Here is a 21,529-nt window from a genome sequence, read left to right on the forward strand (position 1 = left end):
TGCGCCCGAGTTAGCAGTTGCATGCCAGCAGTTATCACCCGCAGGCGTACACGGCGTAGAAAGCCTTGCACGGTGATAACTGCCACCGGGTGGTTGCAAACTGGCGATGAGTTTTCCCTCCACGCAAAACCCCCCCTGACGGTTTTTGTTCTTTACGTTGCCAGTTGATCCAACAAAACCAAACGTGTTAGTGCTGCATTTCCCACGAACCTTCTTTTTGTTCTTTCGTTGCTCTTTCCCTTTTCCTTTCCCTCCCCCTTTTTTTTTTTCCGTAAAGCAATCTCCCGTTAAATATTCCCCGTAGTCTTGGTTTCAATCGCCTTTTAGCAGGCTCGTTTTCCCGCTTCTGTCTTCCTGCGCGTCGTCATCAACAACAACAACACAATCATCATCGCCTCGTTTTCCTTGTTTCATTTGCCCGTCTGTCCATCATGGCCACGCCGCCAGCCCTGCCTTCTCACTTTGTCGGCCGCAACACAATTGACGTTGCTCCCAACGGCGCCGTCAAGGACTTTGTTCAACATCATGGCGGTCACACCGTAATCACCTCGGTACGTTCTTGGTTTTTTTGTGCTTTTGTAAGCGGTTTTGTGTCTAATTAGCAGGTCTTGATTGCAAACAACGGCATCGCCGCCGTCAAGGAAATCAGAAGTGTCCGCAAATGGGCCTACGAAACTTTTGGCAACGAGCGCGCCATCTCCTTCACCGTCATGGCCACGCCGGAGGACTTGACCGCGAATGCGGACTACATCAGAATGGCGGATCGATACGTCGAAGTGCCCGGTGGCACAAACAACAACAACTACGCAAACGTTGAATTAATCGTTGACATTGCCGAGCGCATGAACGTGGACGCCGTCTGGGCCGGATGGGGTCATGCGTCCGAAAATCCAACCTTGCCCGAGTCCCTGGCCGCGTCGGCAAACAAAATCCTGTTTATCGGTCCGCCTGGCTCGGCCATGCGTTCGCTTGGTGATAAGATCTCTTCCACGATTGTCGCCCAACACGCAAAAGTGCCTTGCATTCCCTGGTCCGGAACCGGCGTCGACCAGGTCCAAATCAATGACTCCGGTCTCGTCACGGTCTCCGACGACGTTTACGCTCAAGGTTGTACCAAGACTGCCGACGAGGCCCTGCAAAAGGCAATATTGATTGGCTTCCCGGTAATGATCAAGGCCTCGGAAGGTGGCGGCGGCAAAGGCATTCGCAAGGTTGAAAACGAAGCAAACTTCCATGCCCTGTTCCACCAGGTCTCGAGCGAAGTGCCTGGATCGCCAATTTTTATCATGAAACTGGCCGGCAACGCGCGCCATCTCGAAGTTCAACTTCTTGCTGATCAGTATGGCAACAACATCTCGCTGTTTGGCAGAGATTGCTCGGTCCAGAGACGTCATCAAAAGATTATCGAAGAAGCTCCGGTCACGGTCGCCAACCCGGCCACGTTTACTCGAATGGAACAGGCCGCCGTGCGCCTCGGCCAACTTGTCGGCTACGTCTCTGCCGGCACGGTTGAATACCTGTACTCATACGAGGACGACAAGTTTTATTTTTTGGAACTCAACCCTCGCTTGCAAGTCGAGCACCCGACCACGGAAATGGTCACCGGCGTTAACTTGCCGGCTGCGCAGCTTCAAATCGCCATGGGCTTGCCCTTACATCGCATCCGGGACATTCGACTGTTTTATGGCGTCGACCCTCACACTGCCACCGAAATTGATTTTAATTTTGAAAAGGAAGGCTCGTTGCAGACTCAGCGTCGGCCCGTGCCCAAGGGCCACACGACCGCGTGCAGAATCACGTCTGAAGATCCCGGCGAAGGTTTCAAGCCTTCGAGCGGATTAATGCACGAATTAAACTTCAGGTCTTCGTCCAACGTCTGGGGTTACTTCTCGGTTGGCAATCAAGGTGGCATTCACTCATTTTCTGATTCCCAATTCGGTCACATCTTTGCCTTTGGTGAAAACCGGTCGGCTTCGAGGAAGCACATGGTTGTTGCTCTCAAGGAACTTTCCATTCGCGGTGATTTCAGAACCACGGTCGAATACTTGATCAAGCTTTTGGAAACTCCTGATTTCGAATCCAACAAGATCACGACCGGATGGCTTGACGAGCTTATTTCAAAGAAACTTACCGCCGAGCGACCCGATCCTAGCGTGGCCGTGATTTGTGGTGCCATCGCCAAGGCTCACCTTGCATCCGAGGCCAGTTTTCAGGAATACACTGCGTCATTGGAAAAGGGTCAGACCGGTTCCAAGGACGTGCTCAAGACCTTGTTCCCGGTTGATTTCATTTACGAAGGTTTCAGATACAAGTTTACTGTCACCAGGTCGTCACAGGATTCATACCAAATTTTTATCAACGGTTCAAGATGTGCCGTTGGCGTGCGGGCTTTATCCGACGGCGGCCTGCTTGTCTTACTCGGCGGCAAGAGTCACAATGTTTATTGGAAGGATGAAGTTGCCACGACAAGGCTTAGCGTTGATTCCAAGACCTGCTTGCTCGAACAAGAAAACGACCCGACCCAGCTTCGCACGCCGTCACCGGGCAAGCTCGTCAAGTTTTTGGTTGAAAATGGTGAGCATGTGAAGGCCGGCCAGCCATTTGCTGAAGTCGAGGTCATGAAGATGTACATGCCTCTTGTCGCTCAGGAAGATGGCATAGTGCAGCTTATCAAGCAACCTGGAGCCACATTGGAAGCTGGCGATATTCTTGGAATCTTGGCCCTTGATGATCCATCCAGGGTCAAGCATGCCAAGCCGTTCGAAGGCCAATTACCCGATTTCGGCCTGCCACAAATTTTTGGCGACAAGCCGGCTCAAAAATTTGCCTTGCTCTTGTCAACCCTCAAAAGCATTCTTGCTGGATATGACAACCAGGTAATTTTGGCTTCCACATTAAATCAATTATTTGAAGTATTGAAAAATCCAGAATTGCCCTATAGTGAATGGAACGCACAATTTTCTGCTCTTCACAGCAGAATCCCGCAAAAGCTCGACGCGTCATTAACTTCTCTTGTCGAACGTGCCAAGGCCAAGAAGTCCGAATTCCCAGCAAAGTCACTCGTGCGAGCAATTGCTAGGTTTCAAGAAGAATTTATTCCCGTCTTTGATGCTCTCGTGTTTCAACAACAGGTCGAGCCATTGGTTTTGATTGCCAAGAGATACGAAGGTGGCTTAAAAGCTCATGAGTATGGAATTCTCAGAGATTTGTTGAACGAATACATTAATGTCGAGAAGTTGTTTTCGGTAAGTCAAAATAAGCCCTTTGTTTTGTATTTATGACGGCTTTTACGCTAACATGCAAATATTTAAAAAGGGTTCGAACGTTCGTGATGAAGATGTTGTGTTGAGACTGCGAGATGAAAATAAAGAAGACATCAAGAAAGTCGTCAATATTGGTATGTATTTTAATGTTTCATTAGTATTATGTGACATGCTCATTTTTTTTCTTTTTTTTTTTTTTTTTGGGTATAGTGTTCTCTCATGGTCGTGTTGGTGCCAAAAACAATCTTGTGCTTGCGATTCTAGCCGAATTTCAATCTGACCGATCAGAAATTTCTGACGTCGCCAAGTACCTTCGGCCGGTGTTGACTTCCTTGACCGAGCTTGACTCTCGCGTGACGTCTCCGGTAACGTTGAAGGCTAGGGAACTTTTGATTTTGTGCTCGCTGCCGTCGCTTGAAGAACGAACGGCGCAGTTGGAGCACATTCTTCGATCTTCCGTGGTCGAGTCCAGATATGGCGAGGCCGGATTGAAGCATGGCCGTCCCCGACTTGACGTTTTGAAAGAGGTCATTGACTCACAATTTATTGTGTTTGACGTTTTGCCCAAATTTTTTGCCCATCCGGACACTAATTTGGCGCTTGCTGCTTTGGAACTGTACGTGAGACGTGCGTACAGGGCATACAATATTCTTGGACTGGATTATCATACCGAGAGTGATTCTAACCCTGTCATTACGTTTAAATTTTTGCTTTCAGCTGTGGGAAATCCTGCCTATAGTTTTGCCGGCCAGAGCAACGCTGGCGGCCGAACCGGAAGTGGTGAAAATTTTCAACGTGCTGCTTCCGTGTCGGATCTTACGTTTATCGTGGGCAAGTCCGATACCGAACCGGTTCGTCAGGGAGTCATCGTGCCCGTGCAAGATTTGGATGAGATTGATGACGTGCTTCCGCGCGCGTTGGAATACCTGCCTCGATCATACACCGGATCGGGCGGATTGTCGTTTGATGTCAAGTCAGGTTTGGATTCAAAGAGAAGACCAGCGCAACCCAAGACGGAGCAATTGAGCAACGTGTTTAACATTCTTATTAAGAATACTTCCAGGGACAATGACTCTGCACTCACAGCTCAGATTAAGGAATTGCTTGATGATTACAAGGAAGAATTAGTAGCACGGTCGATTCGTCGCATCACCTTTGTATGCGGCAGAGAAGACGGATCGTATCCGGCGTATTTTACGTTCCGAGGCCCAAATTATGAGGAAGATGAAAGTATCAGGCACATTGAACCGGCACTGGCTTATCAATTGGAATTGGGACGTTTATCTAACTTTAACATTAAGCCTATATTTACGGATAACAGAAACATTCATGTTTACCAAGCGGTTGGCAAAGACGTGCCTACCGACAAGAGATTTTTCACTCGTGGCATTGTCCGACCTGGCCGGTTGCGGGATGAGATTCCGACTTCAGATTATTTAATTTCTGAGACTGATCGTCTCATGTCTGATATTTTGGATGGCTTGGAAGTTATCGGACCTGGCAATTCGGACATGAACCATATCTTTATAAATTTTTCTCCCATTTTCCATTTGGTTCCGGAAGAAGTCGAAGCCGCGTTTGGCAGGTTTTTGGAAAGATTTGGCAGAAGGTTATGGAGGTTAAGAGTTACTGGTGCTGAAATCAGAATTATGTGTACCGATCCGGAAACTAATGTTCCTTATCCTCTTCGTGCAATCATTACAAATGGTAAGTCACGGTTACTTTTTATTTTTTTTATTTTTTTAACATTTCAATTTTTTTTTTTTTAGTTTCGGGCTATGTGGTTCAAAGTGAATTGTACACTGAAATCAAGAACGACAAGGGTGAGTGGGTATTCAAGTCCCTTGGCAAGCCTGGTAACATGCATTTGCGATCAATCAACACGCCGTACCCGACCAAGGAGTGGCTTCAACCCAAGCGTTACAAGGCTCATCTTATGGGTACAACTTACGTTTACGATTTCCCTGAGTTGTTTAACCAAGCCATTCGTTCAAGCTGGCTGACTGCTGGTGGCAAGGCTCCCGAGAAAGTTCTGACGTACAAGGAACTTATTCTGGATGACTCTGGCGAGTTGTCTGAAGTTTCACGTGAACCGGGTGCCAATAACACCGGCATGGTTGCCTGGATCTTTACCGCGCTGACTCCGGAATCTCCTAAGGGTCGTCAGTTCATTGTGGTTGCGAACGATATTACTTTCAAGATTGGCTCGTTTGGTCCGTTGGAAGATCGGTATTTCCATGCCGTGACCGAGTTTGCTCGCAAGCTTGGCATCCCAAGAGTTTATCTTTCTGCCAATTCGGGGGCCAGGATCGGCGTTGCTGACGAGTTTATTTCGTTATTTTCAGTGGCATGGAATGATCCGGCCAGGCAGGACAAGGGATTTAAATACTTGTACCTGACTCCGGCCACGCACGGTGGCTTGACTGAAGATGCCAAGAAGGCCATCGTTACTGAACGCGTGGTTGAAGATGACGAAGAGCGATTTAAGATTGTCGGCATTATTGGTACTGAGGATGGTCTCGGCGTGGAGTGCCTGCGCGGATCCGGATTGATTGCCGGTGCCACGTCAAAAGCTTACAAGGACATTTTCACAATCACCTTGGTGACCTGCCGATCGGTTGGTATTGGTGCTTACCTTGTCAGGCTGGGCCAACGTGCCATCCAAATCGAAGGCCAGCCAATCATTCTTACCGGTGCGCCTGCGATTAACAAGTTATTGGGCCGGGAAGTCTACACGTCAAATTTGCAACTCGGCGGCACGCAAATCATGTATCGCAACGGCGTGTCACACTTGACCGCGAACGATGACCTTGCCGGCGTGATCAAGATTGTGGAGTGGATTTCATACGTACCGGAGAAGCGCAACAGCCCGCTTCCAATTTTCCCATCCACGGATACTTGGGATCGTGAAGTTACGTACCAGCCACCGAAGCAAGAGCCTTACGACGTGCGATGGCTGATTGCTGGTAAGGAAGAAGACGAAGGCAATTTTGAGCATGGCCTGTTTGATAAGGGATCGTTTCAAGAGACCTTGAGCGGATGGGCGCGCACGGTCGTGGTTGGCCGTGCCAGGCTTGGTGGGATTCCGGTTGGCGTGATTGGTGTTGAGGTCAGGTCGGTGGAAAACCTTATCCCGGCTGATCCTGCGAACCCGGACTCGACCGAGCAACTGATTCAAGAGGCCGGCCAGGTGTGGTACCCTAACTCTGCGTTTAAGACCGCACAAGCAATTAACGATTTCAATCATGGCGAAGAACTGCCACTCATCATCCTTGCCAATTGGAGAGGCTTTTCTGGTGGCCAGCGGGACATGTATAACGAGGTTCTCAAGTATGGCGCGTTTATTGTCGACGCGCTTGTTGATTACAAGCAACCGATTTTTGTATACATTCCGCCGCATGCCGAACTTCGCGGTGGGTCATGGGTCGTGATTGATCCGACGATCAATGCCGAACAAATGGAAATGTATGCCGATGAAGATGCTCGCGGTGGCGTGCTTGAACCTGAGGGCATGGTTGGCATCAAGTACCGGCGCGAGAAGTTGCTCGAGACCATTGCGCGAACGGATGCAACGTACGCTGATTTGAAGCGGCAACTGGAAAAGAAAGATTTAAGCCAGCAAGAATCGTCAGAGTTAAAAATCAAGCTTTCCGAACGTGAGCAATACCTGTTACCAATCTACAAGCAAATCAGCATTCAATTTGCTGACCTGCATGACCGCGCGTCTCGCATGAAGGCTAAAGGTGCGATCAGGCAAGTCGTGGCATGGAAGGAATCAAGAAGGTATTTTTACTGGCGCTTGCGCAGGCGGTTAACCGAATCATACGTTCTCAAGGACCTGGCGATCGCATCACCAAGTTCATCAAGATTAGAAAAATTTGCCCGATTGAAATCATGGTACGCGGAAGCTGGCTTGAATGAAGAATCTGATGCCGACGTGGCAGAATGGATCGACCAAAACGGGTCGGTGATCAAGTCCAAGGTTGCAGATATTAAGCAAAACGCCAAGATTGTCGAGTTGTTATCCCTGGTTCGTTCAGACAAGGCCACCGCGATTTCAGGAATCGTGGAATCATTAAAAGCATTGTCAGTTGAAGATCGGGAGAAGGTGTTTCAATTAAGTGGATCGAAATAGAATGGTTCGTGTTTTGATTGATATATATATATATATATATTTGTAATATTGTTTTTTGTTTTTGTTTTAGCGCTTATACATTCATTGTGAGATAAAATATCGGGAGTAGTTAGTTAATAGATGGCTATGTTTTTTTTAAATATTTTGAGGTTCAAAGAAAAGCTTAACGGCTTTTGAAAGATGATTTAATTAAAACCACAAACAAGGCTGCACGTGCGCTTACATAAGCTTTAAATCATTTGACGCGGGGGATATTTTGATTGAACGTGACACGATAGCACAGCACATTTCTAATTTTTTACCAGGAAAACAAAACATAAAGAACGAAAACCAAAAAACAAAAAAAAAAAAAAACAAAAAACGAGGAAGCAAAGAGGTGGAGAAGTAGGGGGATTTTTTTTTTTTTTATGTTTTCGTTTCGAACGACCGGGTTTAATGGCTACGCGGTTCAATACTCACCATTTTTTGATACCAAGTTGGCATGTGCGGCATCAGCAAATTTTGGATTGGTTGGTAATGGCAGATTATACGTTTTAGGATTGACATCGTCCGGAATCGTGGCCGAGAAATGGTTTGACACTCAGGACGGATTGTTTGATTGCGCATGGTCAGAATCGCATGAGAACCAAGTCGTTGTGGCTACAGGTGATGGCAGTATTAAACTTTTTGATATTTTATTAAACGTGAGTGAGAGTGGGTTTTTAAAAATTATTTTTTTTTTTTTAATTGAACTTTTGCGTAGGACTATCCGGTACAAAATTGGCGAGAACACGGCAGGGAGGTATTTTCAGTTAATTGGAACTTGGTTGGCAAGACCACTTTTTGCACAAGCAGTTGGGACGGATTAATAAAGATTGTATGTGATTATATATATATATATATATATATATAAGATTGGATAAGGCAAGCTAATGATGGTTTGTGTTTTTACAAGTGGGCACCGAACCGGTCAAAGTCAATTGCCACGTTGCGACCACCACAAGGCGTCACGCCGTCATGCACGTACTCGGCATCGTTCTCGCCTTACAGTGCAACGGTGATGGCATCATGCTCGTCAGATTCAATCATGAGATTTTGGGACCCACGTGCAGGCGAATACCCAACCAACTCGGTCATGGCTCATAACGGTGCCGAAATTCTTTCGCTGGATTGGAACCGGTACAGGCCGGACGTGATCGCCACGTCGTCGGTGGACAAGACGATCAAGGTATGGGACATGCGGTTCCTGGGCGCGGCCACGGCCGGCGGCGTGGCGCATGCCAGCCCGGTCAACGAATTCGTCGGCCATGCGTACGCGGTTCGCAAGATTGCCTGGTCGCCACACGATCCGGACCTGTTGCTCTCGGCCAGTTATGACATGACCGCGCGCGTGTGGCAGGACAACACCGCGTTCGAGCAACGTGACCAGGTCCCGATCACGCGCGGGCAACAACCGAATCACAATCAGCTGCGCGGCGTTTGGGACCGGCATTCCGAATTTGTGGTGGGTTGTGATTGGAGCTTGTGGGGCACGGCAGGTTGGGTGGCCACGACCGGATGGGACGAGATGGTGTACGTGTGGGACGTGAGGTGCGTTCTGCGATAAGTGAAAAAAAAAAAAAAAATCGATAGCTATGCTCAGCATGTTTACAATACGTTTTAATTCCATGTATAACTAACTGACCACCGCACAAACACGACGTATCGAGCTGTACTTCTAACTTTACTTTATTGATAAGGCGAAGTACTCCATGGATCTTTCATTGTCGTCACCAACGTAATGGCACGAGCCGCATCGTTTGCGGCTGAACGTAGCCACTTTGCGTTACTTCACAACAGCAAAATGTAAAAAGAGTAGTAAATAATTAGGCATGGGTAGGTATATGGTAAGCTAGCGTGAGAGATGAATCAACATGTTTGCTCAGGTTTGCTCGGCTTGGCTGACTTGAATCAGAAATACGGATTGAACTGGTTAAAAACCTTTGCAAGTCGTTTTTTATTTACTTCAATCAAGCCATGACCTCCATCCTCATCACTCTTGTTTAATGTTTCCCGCAAACCCAGTCCGTTCCATACCAAACGCAAATGGGCAAGGTTAGGTTAAAATTAGAAAGTGCGGAGTGGAGTGGTGTGGAGTGGAGTAGAGCCACGTTGTTAGGGCGCAACCCTACACGCCAGGGCAAAAAACGAAAAGCCAGTCACGGCGGCTCGCTGGAAGCACCGCTAGCAGCCGCACGAGCAAGGTGACGGCCATGCCGGGCCAGGTTCGCAGCAAAACGTTGCAAGCACGCTTCACGACCATCGTCAGCAAATTCGAAACCATCATCATCAGCAGCAATGGCCACTTTCCGCCCTCAGATCTCTGTTTTCGCCGCCTCGGGTGAACTTTCCGACAAGTCGCTCGCCCTGCCTGCCGTTTTCAAGGCACCAATCCGGTCCGACATCATCCACACCGTCTACACCGGTGTGGCCAAGAACAAGCGCCAGGCTTACGCCGTGTCCGAGAAGGCCGGCCATCAGACCTCTGCCGAATCATGGGGTTAGTTTTATTTTGCCATATATTACCCCGACGTTGGCATGGATGCGATTGATTTCAAGTTGATTTCAATTTTTTTTTTGCAGCGTTCTGTGTGTGTATTATAGATTAAAGTACTGGTTCTAACGTTTTTTTTTCAGGTACCGGTCGTGCGGTTGCTCGTATTCCCCGTGTTTCTGGTGGTGGTACCCACCGTGCCGGTCAGGCTGCGTTCGGTAACATGTGCCGTGGAGGTCGCATGTTCGCCCCTACCAAGACTTGGAGAAAATGGAACGTCAAGGTTAACTTGAACCAGAAGCGTTTTGCCACTGCGTCCGCCATTGCCGCGTCTGCTGTTGCGCCTCTCGTTTTGGCCCGTGGTCACAGAATCGAGACCGTGCCAGAGGTTCCCCTCGTTGTGTCGAACGACGTCGAGACTATCACCAAGACTAAGGAGGCCGTTGCCATCCTCAAGGCCGTCGGTGCCAACAGAGATGTCATCAAGGTCATCAAGTCCAAGAAGCTCCGTGCTGGCAAGGGCAAGCTGAGAGGTCGCCGTCACACTCAGCGTCGTGGGCCACTCGTTGTCTACGGAACCGAGGGTTCTTCGCTCGTCAAGGCGTTTCGCAACATTCCCGGTGTTGAGACCGTTAACGTGCGCAACCTGTCAGTTTTGCAGCTCGCTCCGGGTGGTCACCTCGGCCGGTTCGTGATCTGGACCGAGTCCGCGTTTTCGTTGCTCGACTCGATCTGGGGATCCGAGAATACTGCGTCTGCCAAGTCTGACTACGCTCTGCCGTCCAACATTGTTCACAATGCCGACATTACTCGTCTTATTAACTCTGCCGAGATCCAGAGCGTTGTCCGACCAGCGGGCGAGAAGTACACCAAGCGTACGAACGTGCAAAAGAAGAACCCGTTGAAGAACAAGCAGGTTCTTCTTAGACTTAACCCATACGCCAAGGCTTTCAAGGAGGCCAAGTAAAAAATAAAAAAAAAATAAGGACAATTGAGTGCTTGGGGTTTTTTTTTAGAAATGGTCTCGGGAGGTGGATTAAAAAATAATTCAAGTAATGATAATTGTGTTTTAAAAATGTATATTCAAGGGTATCAGTGTTATTTTGCAACGTAGAACCAAGCTCATGATTGAATTGTAGTTGAGAGTCCGTGCTCTTTCCAAAACGTGAATGCATTGCATTGTTCCTCAAGTTTTGATAGTTATGCCGCTAATAAGGAAAAAAAAAGTTTGGCAGGCAATTTGTGTTTTGAGGAATAAATTTTGACCCAGGGCTGTGGGTTTATTTATTCATGTACACGGCCGAATCGTAAAAAAAAAAAAAAAGAAAAGGCTGGCGACAAAATGAATCGATCAATTGGATATTTGTTTCAATCATCATTATCAATACGTTTAGCTGGTTCGGTGACGCAGAAGGTGGCATGTCGCGGATTCCGGGTCAACGTGCAACCGGTTGGCATGCGAGCCACGACGGTAGTTAATGGTCGGGAGGACAGTTTGGAAGAACGATTAAAGAAAGGAATTTTGGAGATGGAAGCAGGATACGTGACCACGGGATTGGACACGACCGCGTACCCGGTGCCGCTGGAGAAAAAAAACAAGCCAATCAAGGTGCCGATGCGGTACGTGTTGCACTGCCTGTTTACCAAAAACAATACTTTTTTAACCTTGTCGGCCGTGTGCAAGGACATTGGCAATCCGTATTCGTTGCCGGTCGAGGACAAGCGCATGACCATGTCAACCGGTCACGTCGGGTTTAAGAAAGCCCAGCGAGGCGAGGCCGAGGCCGCGTACCGGTTGGGGCTTTATTTCTTTGGACAGATTGTCGAAAAGGGATACAACGGCTTGCCGATCGAGGTCATGCTACGAGGCATGGGCCGGGGCAGGGCAACCATCACGGACATGCTGCGAGGCAAGGAAGGCGAGGACATCAGGCCGCTGATCTCGAGGATTTCGGACTCGACCCGGGTCGCACACGGTGGCGTGCGGCCGCCCAAGAAGCCCAGGCGTTGAGCACCGGGACCGATGGTCAGGGTCATGTGGGATGGTTTTAGTTATAATGTATTTATATATGCAACAAGTCATAAAGAAGAAACTCATGAATCACGTTAAGCGTACGTGCTCTGAATTGGGCCAACCATAAGGCAGCAAGCACAAGCAAGCACAAGTAAATCTACACATGCATGCCATGCATGCCATTCATGCCATTCATGCCATTCATGCCATCCACCATCGCATCGTGCAACTGTGCTAATTGAGGCTCGAGGAAGGTGTGGCTGGAGGGCCCTGTGCAAGTCAAGTGGGGGAGGCTCAGTAAGTAAGTAAGTTGCCCCAATCCGGCCGGGCCAAACGTCATGCCACCTCGTGCAGGGTGCATATTCAACAGCCCGGCCGGCCAAGCACATGCCCAATGGTTTACATATATATATATAATATATATATATAATATATATATATACATATATATATATGTACATGTTATATACAAGTCCGTCTTGTGTATGTGCCATTGGTGTCAGGCTTTCCAGCGCGCGCCACAGCTCGGGCGATTCTGTAGAACTTTTTTTCAGCTGACCACCCCCGGTGGAGCTCCTGCTGTGGCGGTGCACGGGCCTCTCCGCACTTAAACCTCGCAGGCAATCCAAAACCCGGGTTCCTTCGTCTTTTTTTTTTCGTTTTTCAACTCTGGCTTCTGGCTTCTGGTAATTGTTTGTTTTTGTTAAAGCATGTCGCATCGTGACGTGAAGCATCATCTGCTTTTTGAGGTCTCGACCGAGGTCGCAAACCGAGGTGCGCACTATCTTGTTTTCTTCATCTTTTGGCGGTTTCTAATAATTTTGAACCAAACCGCATGTTGCAGTCGGTGGAATTTACTCTGTCATCAAGTCAAAGGCGCCCATAACCACGGCCGAGTATCGTGAACGGTACACGTTAATTGGACCTCTCAACCGCAAAAGCGTACGGGGTTGCAACGTGGTACAAACATTGCGCACACTGGCTAACTCCTGATTAGGCCGCCATCGAGGTTGAGGAGCTCACGCCGACTGATCCGTATCTGGTTGAGACTTTGCAGTCCATGTCTGAGCGTGGAATTCAGTATGTTTATGGCAGATGGCTGATTGAAGGCATGTTTTGATTATTTTGTCATGATTTTGTTGCTCAGCCAAGGCTAATATATGTATATATGTTTAGGTGCGCCGCGAGTACTATTATTTGATACCGGCTCCGCGTACTCCCATCTGGATGAATGGAAAACAGACTTGTGGAGTGTCGCCGGCATTCCAGCTCCGGCTGCGGATTCAGAGACTAACGAAGCCGTCGTGTTTGGTTACCTCGTGGCCTGGTTCTTGGGAGAGTTTGTCTTCCACGACCGCACGCGCGCCGTCGTGGCTCATTTCCACGAATGGCTGGCCGGCGTGGCCGTGCCGCTTTGCAAGAAGCGCAGGATCGACGTGACCACGATCTTCACCACGCATGCCACCCTTCTCGGTCGCTATCTTTGTGCCGGATCAGTGGATTTTTACAACAACTTGCAATATTTCGATGTTGACGCCGAAGCGGGCAAGCGCGGGATCTATCATCGCTACTGCATCGAACGTGCGGCCGCGCACGCGGCCGATGTGTTCACCACGGTGTCTCACATCACGGCGTACGAGAGTGAGCATTTGTTGAAGCGCAAGCCGGACGGCGTCTTGCCCAACGGATTGAACGTGATCAAGTTCTCGGCCGTGCACGAGTTTCAAAACCTGCATCAGGTCAGCAAGGCCAAGATTAACGATTTCATTCGCGGCCATTTTTATGGTCATTATGATTTTGACTTGGATAACACGCTTTACGTGTTCATTGCGGGCAGGTACGAGTACAGGAACAAGGGCGTGGACATGTTTATCGAATCACTCGCCCGGCTCAATCACAGGCTCAAGACTGAAAACTCAAACAAGACCGTGGTTGCGTTCATCATCATGCCGGCGGCCACTCATTCTTACACGGTCGAGACCTTGAAAGGCCAGGCCGTGATCAAGGCCCTGCACGACACGGTTAACGACCTGCAAGAATCGATCGGCCGGCGCTTGTTTGAACGATCGGCAAGGTTTAATGAGGACTCGGGCAAGGATTTTGCTGACGAACTCAACGATCTCTTGACCGGTTCGGATAAGGTACTGCTGAAGCGTCGCGTGTTTGCGCTCAAGCGCAACACTATGCCGCCGATCGTGACTCACAACATGGCCGATGATGCCAACGATCCAATCTTGAATCAGATCCGGCGCGTGCAGTTGTTCAATCACCCATCCGACCGGGTCAAGATCATTTTCCATCCCGAGTTTTTAAACAGCAACAATCCGATCTTGCCGCTTGACTATGACGATTTTGTGCGAGGGTGTCACCTGGGCATTTTCCCGTCGTACTACGAACCATGGGGTTACACGCCTGCGGAATGCACCGTGATGGGCGTGCCATCCATCACGACCAACCTGTCCGGGTTTGGTTGCTACATGGAAGAACTGATTGAAAACACGTCAGACTATGGCATTTATATCGTGGATCGAAGGGGAAAGGGCATTGACGATTCCATCAATCAGCTTACTGATTACATGTTTCAATTCAGTCTCAAGTCTCGCCGGCAACGAATCAATCAGCGCAACCGGACCGAGCGACTGTCGGATTTGCTGGATTGGAAACGGATGGGATTGGAGTACATCAAGGCTCGCCAACTCGCGCTCAGGCGTGCGTACCCGTCCTCGTTCGATGACAACGATGAGTCGCTCTCATTTTTTGATGGCAACGATCAAAAACTATCGCGCCCGTTGTCGGCCCAGGCTTCACCAAGGGATCGGTCCGGCATGATGACGCCAGGTGATTTCGGATCATTGCAAGAAGTGCAAGAGGGATTGAATACGGATGATTATATTGGATTTAAACTGCCGGATGAAGAAGCGGACGAGCCGTTCACGTTCCCGTTGTCTTTAAAACGTCCGAACGGGCGGTCTACGAATGGGCATCATCATTAAAGCGCGCTGTAAATTTTGCTTTCATTTTTCATTTTTTTTTTTTTTGAGTGTTTTAGAATGTTTTGATTTGATTTGTTTTGAGCTTGTTTTTATAAAGATGGCAGTTGCAATAAAAACTTGTATTAGCCAACCGATGACGACGGCACACGGTATATCTCGGCGGCAAAAACAAAGGGCAAGGGCTCGTGGTTTTATCCGCCCAATACAGCCTTAATCGCCCAATACGGGGGGTTAATTCACAAACCCCAACCCTTTCCCCTGTGCAATGATATAACTTGCCCCTCTTTCCTCTGCTTCATTGCTTTTGCAAATCTCGCAATATCTCTCTACCTCAGGTTTTTCTGTTTTGCAAGTACTCGTCACAATGTCAATCAAGCTTAACCCTACCGGCCAACTTATGCCTCAGGTCGGATTCGGTCTTTGGAAAGTTCCCCAAGAGACCGCGGCCGATACGGTTTACAACGCCATCAAGGCCGGCTACCGCCTGTTCGATGGCGCCCAGGATTATGGCAACGAGAAAGAGGCTGGCGAAGGAGTTCGTCGTGCGATTGCTGATGGCTTAGTTAAGCGTGAGGAATTGTTTATAACGTCCAAGCTTTGGAACACGTTTCATTCCAAGGAACACGTTATCAAGCTCACCAAGAAATCACTCGATGACTGGGGGCTTGACTATTTTGACCTGTGGCTGATTCATTTCCCGATTGCCCAGAAATACGTTGACCCGGCTGAACGATATCCTCCAAACCTGCTTTACAATGTTGATGCGGGCACGATGGAGTTCGAAGACGTGCCCATTGCCGAGACCTGGGCCGAGTTTGAGAAAACCGTTGAACTTGGGTATGCCAAAAACATTGGCGTGTCCAACTTTGCCGGCGCGCTCATTATCGACCTGTTGCGGTACGCAAAGATTCAGCCGTCCGTGCTTCAGATTGAGCATCACCCTTACCTGACCCAGCCTCAACTGATTGCGCTCGCACAACAGCGCGGGATCGCCGTGACTGCGTACTCATCGTTTGGCCCGCAATCTTTCCTTGAATTAAACCACCCGGGCGCGCTCAAGACCGGACTCTTGCTCGAGTCCGAATTGATTAAAAAGATTGCCGCCACGCATGGCAAGACTTCAGCTCAGGTCTTGCTGAGATGGGCAACCCAGCGTGGCCTGGCCGTGATCCCAAAATCAAACAACGTGACTCGGTTGCACGAGAACCTGACTCATGCCGATTATGACCTGACCGAGCAAGAGATTGCCGAGATTTCGGCACTTAATGTTAACTTGCGTTTTAACGATCCGGCTGATTGGCCTGGCAAGATTTACATTTTTGCTTAAATCATTTTTGTTTTGTAAATATTTACTGTAATAGATTTGGGTTAAAACAAAATATTTTATATTTACTGTTGAAAACATAATTTACGAGCCGCAGTTCATGAGGCTTTTTTATTAATGCATTGCCGAATACGGAAGATGTTTTCTTGCGTATTTTCGCCTGGCCTTATTTAGCCCCCAAAAAAAAAAAAAAAAAAAAAACCAAAAGAACAAGTATATTTAAGGCAAGTAAAGTAAGTGGTCGCTGTATACGACGCAGAAAAGAGGGTGAAAGAAAGTTGCAAAACAGACAATTTATCGCAGGCAACCGGGTATTTCATTAAATCATGATTGAACCCAGCACATGCTGGTTGCAAGCAACAGAATTTTTGTAGTTTGAATATCACATACGTAACTTGTGTCCATCTTCTGTGATAACGGCACAACTTTACCAAGACCCTTTCGTTTGTCAGCAGAATGCGGTGGAAAGCAACCAAATGAACGTTGACGGAACAGCAGGTTAGGGCTAGGTGACCTAACCTGAGTAGCTCTATATTAAAGTGCTGCAACAATCCTCTTGCCGTTCTGCGCCCCCTTAGCGTAGTCTCTCCTTGGAGCTCGCTGGTAATAGATTATATTATTCGGTAGGCGAATTACACGGTGACAATTCTGGGATTTGAACACAGGCTTTTGAAAGGTCCGCGCCAAGATGAGGATTAACTAAAAAAAAAAAAAAAAAAAAGGCCCCTCTGCAAGGGAAGGTAGAGACCACGGTAAGCGAAATCCGTGCGAATTGAGAGACCGTGAAAGTGGAGCCCGCAGGCTTGCATGGACGTGCTGGGCAGAGGCTCAAATGGAAATGAGAGAGCAGCTGCGATCAAGAGTTTAGCAGAGCTCGAGTCGAGAATGCTGGAGCGTGACGGCTACAACAGGACCGATCAGTGTACAGTTGGAAATCTGTATCTGCACTAGCTAACGATACATGAGACCCGCTCGAAACATTGGCAGCACGCACACCTTTGGAATGAGGTTTCGGTTTGTGCTGCGATTTTTGAGACTTCATAGATCTTTGAAGCAGCTCGAATGCTTAATTTTGGGGTTCTATCTATAGCCTGAATGGCTAACAATAAACTTTTTTCTTTTGAAGACAATTCCTTTTTTTTTTTGGCACAGAAATGATGCTTTAGGTAAATGACGTGTGGATTGGAGTAGAAGTGTCCAGCTCGGTGATGACATACGTTACTTATGTAATAAATTATATTATAGATTATGATAACCCTAACCTGAAATAGCATGACATCACGTGCACGGCCCGTAATTGTAATCAGTGCGGCTGCGCAAGCTCAGCCGCGCCCGGCTTAATTGTTTTTCAATATCGGTTCAGAATCAGTAAATCAAGAATTTTCTTTTTTTTTTTTTTTTTTTTTTTTTTTAATTCTTGAGTAAAAATGACGGCGTTCCCGGTAAAGTTATATGTTTACGATTTAACAAATGGTGTTGCCAAAATGGTAAGATTATTTTTTTTTTGGTTTTGCCTCGAGGCGGACTTTTGCGCCATGATTGTTTCTAACTTGCAATGACAGATGTCGATGCCCCTTATTGGAAAACAAATTGGTAAGTTTCTAAGAGCAAATTTTTTTTTTATTTGCTCATGCTTATTTCATGATAGATGGCGTATGGCATACTAGCGTGGTTTATCAAGGAGTCGAATATTTCTACGGCCACGGCGTTCAAACATCGTCACCGGGCGGGTCTCATCACGGCCGGCCGTTGCAAGTGGTTGACATGGGCCAGACGCACGTGCCGCAAGATATTGTGCTCGAATACGTTGAATCGTTAAAACAGGTGTATACCCATGACAGGTACGACTTGTTTATGCATAATTGTAACAATTTTTCGCAAGACCTGTGCCAGTTCTTGGTCGGCAGTGACATTCCGGCACATATTTCCAGCCTGCCTGAAGAAGTTTTGAATACCCCGTTTGGTCAGTCACTTCGGCCGTTAATTGAACGTGCGCTCAAGCCAGTCACGACCGCGCCGTCATCACAACCGGCAACGGCGCCCTCTGTGCCTGCGCCTGCGCCTGCGCCTGCGCCTGCGCCTGCACCAGCAACATCACATGGTGATCAAGTTAAGCACGTCACGTCCGCTGCTGATCTTGACCACATTATCAAATCTGCCCGCTGCGTTGTCGTTTTTTTCACGTCCGCCACGTGCGGCCCGTGCCGGATCGCGTACCCCAAATATGACGAACTGGCGAGCCGGCTTGAGCACAAGGCCGTGCTGGTCAAGGTCGATATTGATCTTGCGTTTGAGATTTCTCGACAATGGCAAATAACTGCTACGCCCACGTTTAAAACGTTTATCGACGGCCAAAAAGTCGATGATTGGAAAGGCGCGTCACCGGCAACGTTGGAAAGCAACGTGAACTTGCTGATCGTGATGGCATACCCGCCGCATCCTCATGCCAACTTAAACCTGCCCACGTTGTTGGCCACAATTCACAAGCCAATATTGTTCACCAAGATTCCACCATTAGATAAGTTAACCGCAAAACTTGAGGAGGCAGCACCAGTAAATCACGGCATCGTTACTGACGTGGCCAAGTTTATCACCGACCGCGATCAGCACGGTGCCCAGTCTGCCGTGCTCCCCAACCTTGCCCGGTTTGCTGAGTTTATTCAACGTGAATTATCAAACGAGTTTAAAAATGATTTGTTCCCAATCATTGACCTGTTCAGGCTTGCGGTTGTTGATTCTCGGGTTGGGTCTTGGTTTGCGGAAGAACATGAGTTGCAAACGATCAGGTCCGTGATTAGGTTTGCCACTCATGCCGATCGATCGTACCAGGTCGTTCTTGTCACGGTTCAGTTGCTGAGCAATTTTTTTGCATCTCCGGTCTTCGTTTCCACATTGTGCAACCAACTCTCTGATGATTTGGTGCAATTTGCAATCTCGGGCGTTCTTGATTTCAAGGTTATGCTTGCCGGAGCGTCATTAGCGTTCAACCTGGTGGCACATGCCCAGACCCAGCGCGCATCATCAGCTGGTAACGAGGTCTTGATTGCACGTGGCAGTGACCTGCTGATTGCCCTTATAGAAGCCATCGAACGCGAACACGATTCCGATGCTGTTGTTAACAGGTTAACAGTCTCATGCGCATTATTGTTATATCTTGCTCCAGAACCTGCATATGCAGAATTGACCGCCGTGGCTAAACGCAAGAATTTGTACTCGATTGCGAAAAAAAGGATAAGCAAGTTGAAATTAACAGACAATCAGTTAATGTCTGATGTTTTGGCCCTACTTAGAACTCTTGAAACTTAAATAATATACATTCTTCTTTTTTCTAATTGTACAAAAAAAAATAAAATAAAATAAAAAAACCCCTCCGATCCCAAAAACAACGCCAATACCAACACATTATTAAAAACCTGCCATATTAAAAAAAATAAAACACAAAAACAAAAAAAAAGAAACGGGACTAATAAGATTCCGCCCATCGGTCAGCACCTAACACAGGATTCGGGCCGACATAAGATGAATCGAAAAAGATCAAATTGTTACAACGTAAAGCAATGCTATATACAAACCAAGTCAGAAGAAGCCACAAATTGAACGTTAAAGAGTTTTGAAAATTACTTACATGATAAATACCGCGATTAAACCCGAGCAAAAAAATAAATAAATTGCAATCACGGTATTATTGAAAATTTCGGTGGTCCATGGCCAAATTTTTTGAATATTTTCTTTTGATTGTTGTAACCTTGGCTCGATCGGTGGCACGATCGTTGTTATAATGTCAACCAAATTTTTATCTTTATTATCATTATCATTATCGTTGTCGTTATCATTATCGTTGTCGTTATCGTTATCATTATTGATTGCTTCCAAATCCTTCTCGGATAATTTATTTTCATCATCAAGTTCTTCGATTGCTTTCAATTGCCCTTCCAAGATTGCAAGGTTTTGACGAATCAAACGAAAATCCGTATAAAGAATTTCTAGTTTTCGAAAAAGATTCTCTTTATCATCAACCGAATCGTTTTGATTGCGACCGTGCATTTCTAATTTTTTTGCCGTACGTTGCATTTCGCGCTGGTTTTCATGTAACCGCATTATAATTTCTTCAACCTGTTGTGCAATCTTACTAGAGTTTGATTTCGGAGCCGGTGAGCTTATTACGCGAGATAACTCTCGAAGCAGCTTCTGAGGAGATGCATCAACAGCCTGAACTTGTGGACTAACCGGTCTAATCATAACTTGTTCGTCCGGAATGATTAACCTGTCTTGTTCCGTGACAAATTTTTGTTCAACATCCGTGTTCGCCAAAACCGGGCCCGTGGATTGTTCTGCAAAATTTGAATTAAAAAGTGAATCTTGCAAGGCTTCATGAGCTTGCCTCTGTGCTGGCGACAATGTCTCCGGCGCGTGTCCTGTTGAGTCTTCTTGCTTCGTACTTAAATTCAAAGACCTGCTTCGCTCAGGGGTCGGTGATTGTGATGGCGACGTTAGTGGTGATTTTGACAGCCGCTTATGCTGATGCGCATATGACGGCAGGCGTGATTCAGGTGAATTCAATATTCTGATGGCAGAGTTAGTAGACGACACCAGCCGAGCCATCCGTGCAGCATCTTTCAATGCCAATTCACGAGCCTTCTTGGCTTCCATGTCCTCTCTTTCTATTTCATCGCCTGAATCACTGCCATCGTCGTCCACGCCATTCAGAAAATCACCATCATCATCATCATATCCGATAGGCAACGGCGCAATAACGTCTTTGGCAAAAGATGCTGACCGAGGTGAAAGTGTAGGACCAAATAACACGTTTGTAAACTGAAACTGTCTGGTAGCGGTCATGTTAGAGATGCTCAACCGCGTGGGACTAGCGGGAAATATTGCTGCAGGTTTGGGTGTAGAACTGCCCAACGGCAAGCCTGCATTGCTGTCCTCGTGAGTTGCTGGCGGCCAATTTGATCGCAGAGGAGATAAAGTTAGATCTTCAACTATATATATATATTAGTTCACTGGCTTCGTCGACAACAAAATAGGTAGCTGCGAGGTCGTGTCTACCTTCAACTAAACGTGGCTCGATCGGCCGGTCGTCATTCGAACGCACGTCTTCTGAAACATCAACGTCCATGTACGATGAATGATCGTAATCACAACCTGCAAGCTCTGCTGAACTTACAGCCTTTGACATTTTATTTTATTTTAACTTTTTTTGCCAGCTGTCACTTTGGTGCAAACGGAGTAGCTTCGTAACTTGTTTTGTTTTTGTTGTTTTTGTTGTTTTTGTTGATGTGATT

At 47.4% G+C, this 21,529-nt stretch overlaps 8 protein-coding genes across 8 annotated transcripts; 7 read left to right on the forward strand and 1 right to left on the reverse strand.

Moving 5' to 3' along the window:
* The first annotated feature begins 184 nt into the window (after positions 1-184).
* Positions 185-7,541, forward strand: V1514DRAFT_31084 (acetyl-CoA carboxylase). Its single transcript, XM_066925783.1, has 5 exons — positions 185-551; positions 606-3,245; positions 3,316-3,397; positions 3,474-4,970; positions 5,033-7,541. The coding sequence occupies exons 1-5, from the start codon at positions 432-434 to the stop codon at positions 7,396-7,398; spliced, it is 6,705 nt and encodes a 2,234-aa protein (XP_066784092.1). The 5' UTR covers positions 185-431; the 3' UTR covers positions 7,399-7,541.
* A 264-nt stretch (positions 7,542-7,805) lies between these two features.
* Positions 7,806-8,983, forward strand: V1514DRAFT_346998 (WD40-repeat-containing domain protein; the record flags this gene model as incomplete). Its single annotated transcript, XM_066929284.1, has 3 exons — positions 7,806-8,081; positions 8,141-8,254; positions 8,333-8,983. The coding sequence occupies 3 exons, from the start codon at positions 7,806-7,808 to the stop codon at positions 8,981-8,983; spliced, it is 1,041 nt and encodes a 346-aa protein (XP_066784093.1).
* A 661-nt stretch (positions 8,984-9,644) lies between these two features.
* V1514DRAFT_328761 (60S ribosomal protein uL4) lies at positions 9,645-11,019 on the forward strand. Its single transcript, XM_066927226.1, has 2 exons — positions 9,645-9,916; positions 10,054-11,019. Exons 1-2 carry the CDS (start codon positions 9,715-9,717, stop codon positions 10,875-10,877), a joined length of 1,026 nt encoding a protein of 341 aa, XP_066784094.1. The 5' UTR covers positions 9,645-9,714; the 3' UTR covers positions 10,878-11,019.
* Positions 11,020-11,168: 149 nt separating this feature from the next.
* On the forward strand, positions 11,169-12,020 carry V1514DRAFT_328762 (uncharacterized protein). The gene has a single exon (XM_066927227.1). It carries the CDS (start codon positions 11,253-11,255, stop codon positions 11,919-11,921), a length of 669 nt encoding a protein of 222 aa, XP_066784095.1. The 5' UTR covers positions 11,169-11,252; the 3' UTR covers positions 11,922-12,020.
* A 563-nt stretch (positions 12,021-12,583) lies between these two features.
* On the forward strand, positions 12,584-15,051 carry V1514DRAFT_328765 (glycogen synthase). The gene is made up of 4 exons (XM_066927228.1): positions 12,584-12,698; positions 12,769-12,866; positions 12,922-13,033; positions 13,101-15,051. Exons 1-4 carry the CDS (start codon positions 12,635-12,637, stop codon positions 14,915-14,917), a joined length of 2,091 nt encoding a protein of 696 aa, XP_066784096.1. The 5' UTR covers positions 12,584-12,634; the 3' UTR covers positions 14,918-15,051.
* A 175-nt stretch (positions 15,052-15,226) lies between these two features.
* V1514DRAFT_328768 (NADP-dependent oxidoreductase domain-containing protein) lies at positions 15,227-16,319 on the forward strand. Its single transcript, XM_066927229.1, has one exon. The coding sequence runs from the start codon at positions 15,282-15,284 to the stop codon at positions 16,242-16,244; it is 963 nt and encodes a 320-aa protein (XP_066784097.1). The 5' UTR covers positions 15,227-15,281; the 3' UTR covers positions 16,245-16,319.
* A 1,247-nt stretch (positions 16,320-17,566) lies between these two features.
* V1514DRAFT_328770 (PPPDE putative peptidase domain-containing protein) lies at positions 17,567-19,607 on the forward strand. The gene is made up of 3 exons (XM_066927230.1): positions 17,567-17,728; positions 17,804-17,834; positions 17,890-19,607. Exons 1-3 carry the CDS (start codon positions 17,669-17,671, stop codon positions 19,545-19,547), a joined length of 1,749 nt encoding a protein of 582 aa, XP_066784098.1. The 5' UTR covers positions 17,567-17,668; the 3' UTR covers positions 19,548-19,607.
* Positions 19,537-21,507, reverse strand: V1514DRAFT_328773 (uncharacterized protein). The gene is made up of 3 exons (XM_066927231.1): positions 21,294-21,507; positions 19,867-21,226; positions 19,537-19,801 (listed from the first exon to the last, which is right to left on the reverse strand). The coding sequence occupies exons 1-3, from the start codon at positions 21,421-21,423 to the stop codon at positions 19,705-19,707; spliced, it is 1,587 nt and encodes a 528-aa protein (XP_066784099.1). The 5' UTR covers positions 21,424-21,507; the 3' UTR covers positions 19,537-19,704.
* Between the last annotated feature and the right edge of the window lie 22 nt (positions 21,508-21,529).

This window comes from Lipomyces japonicus (assembly GCF_038497905.1).
Source record: "Lipomyces japonicus strain CBS 7319 unplaced genomic scaffold V1514scaffold_13, whole genome shotgun sequence".
Taxonomy (NCBI): Eukaryota; Fungi; Ascomycota; class Lipomycetes; order Lipomycetales; family Lipomycetaceae; genus Lipomyces; species Lipomyces japonicus.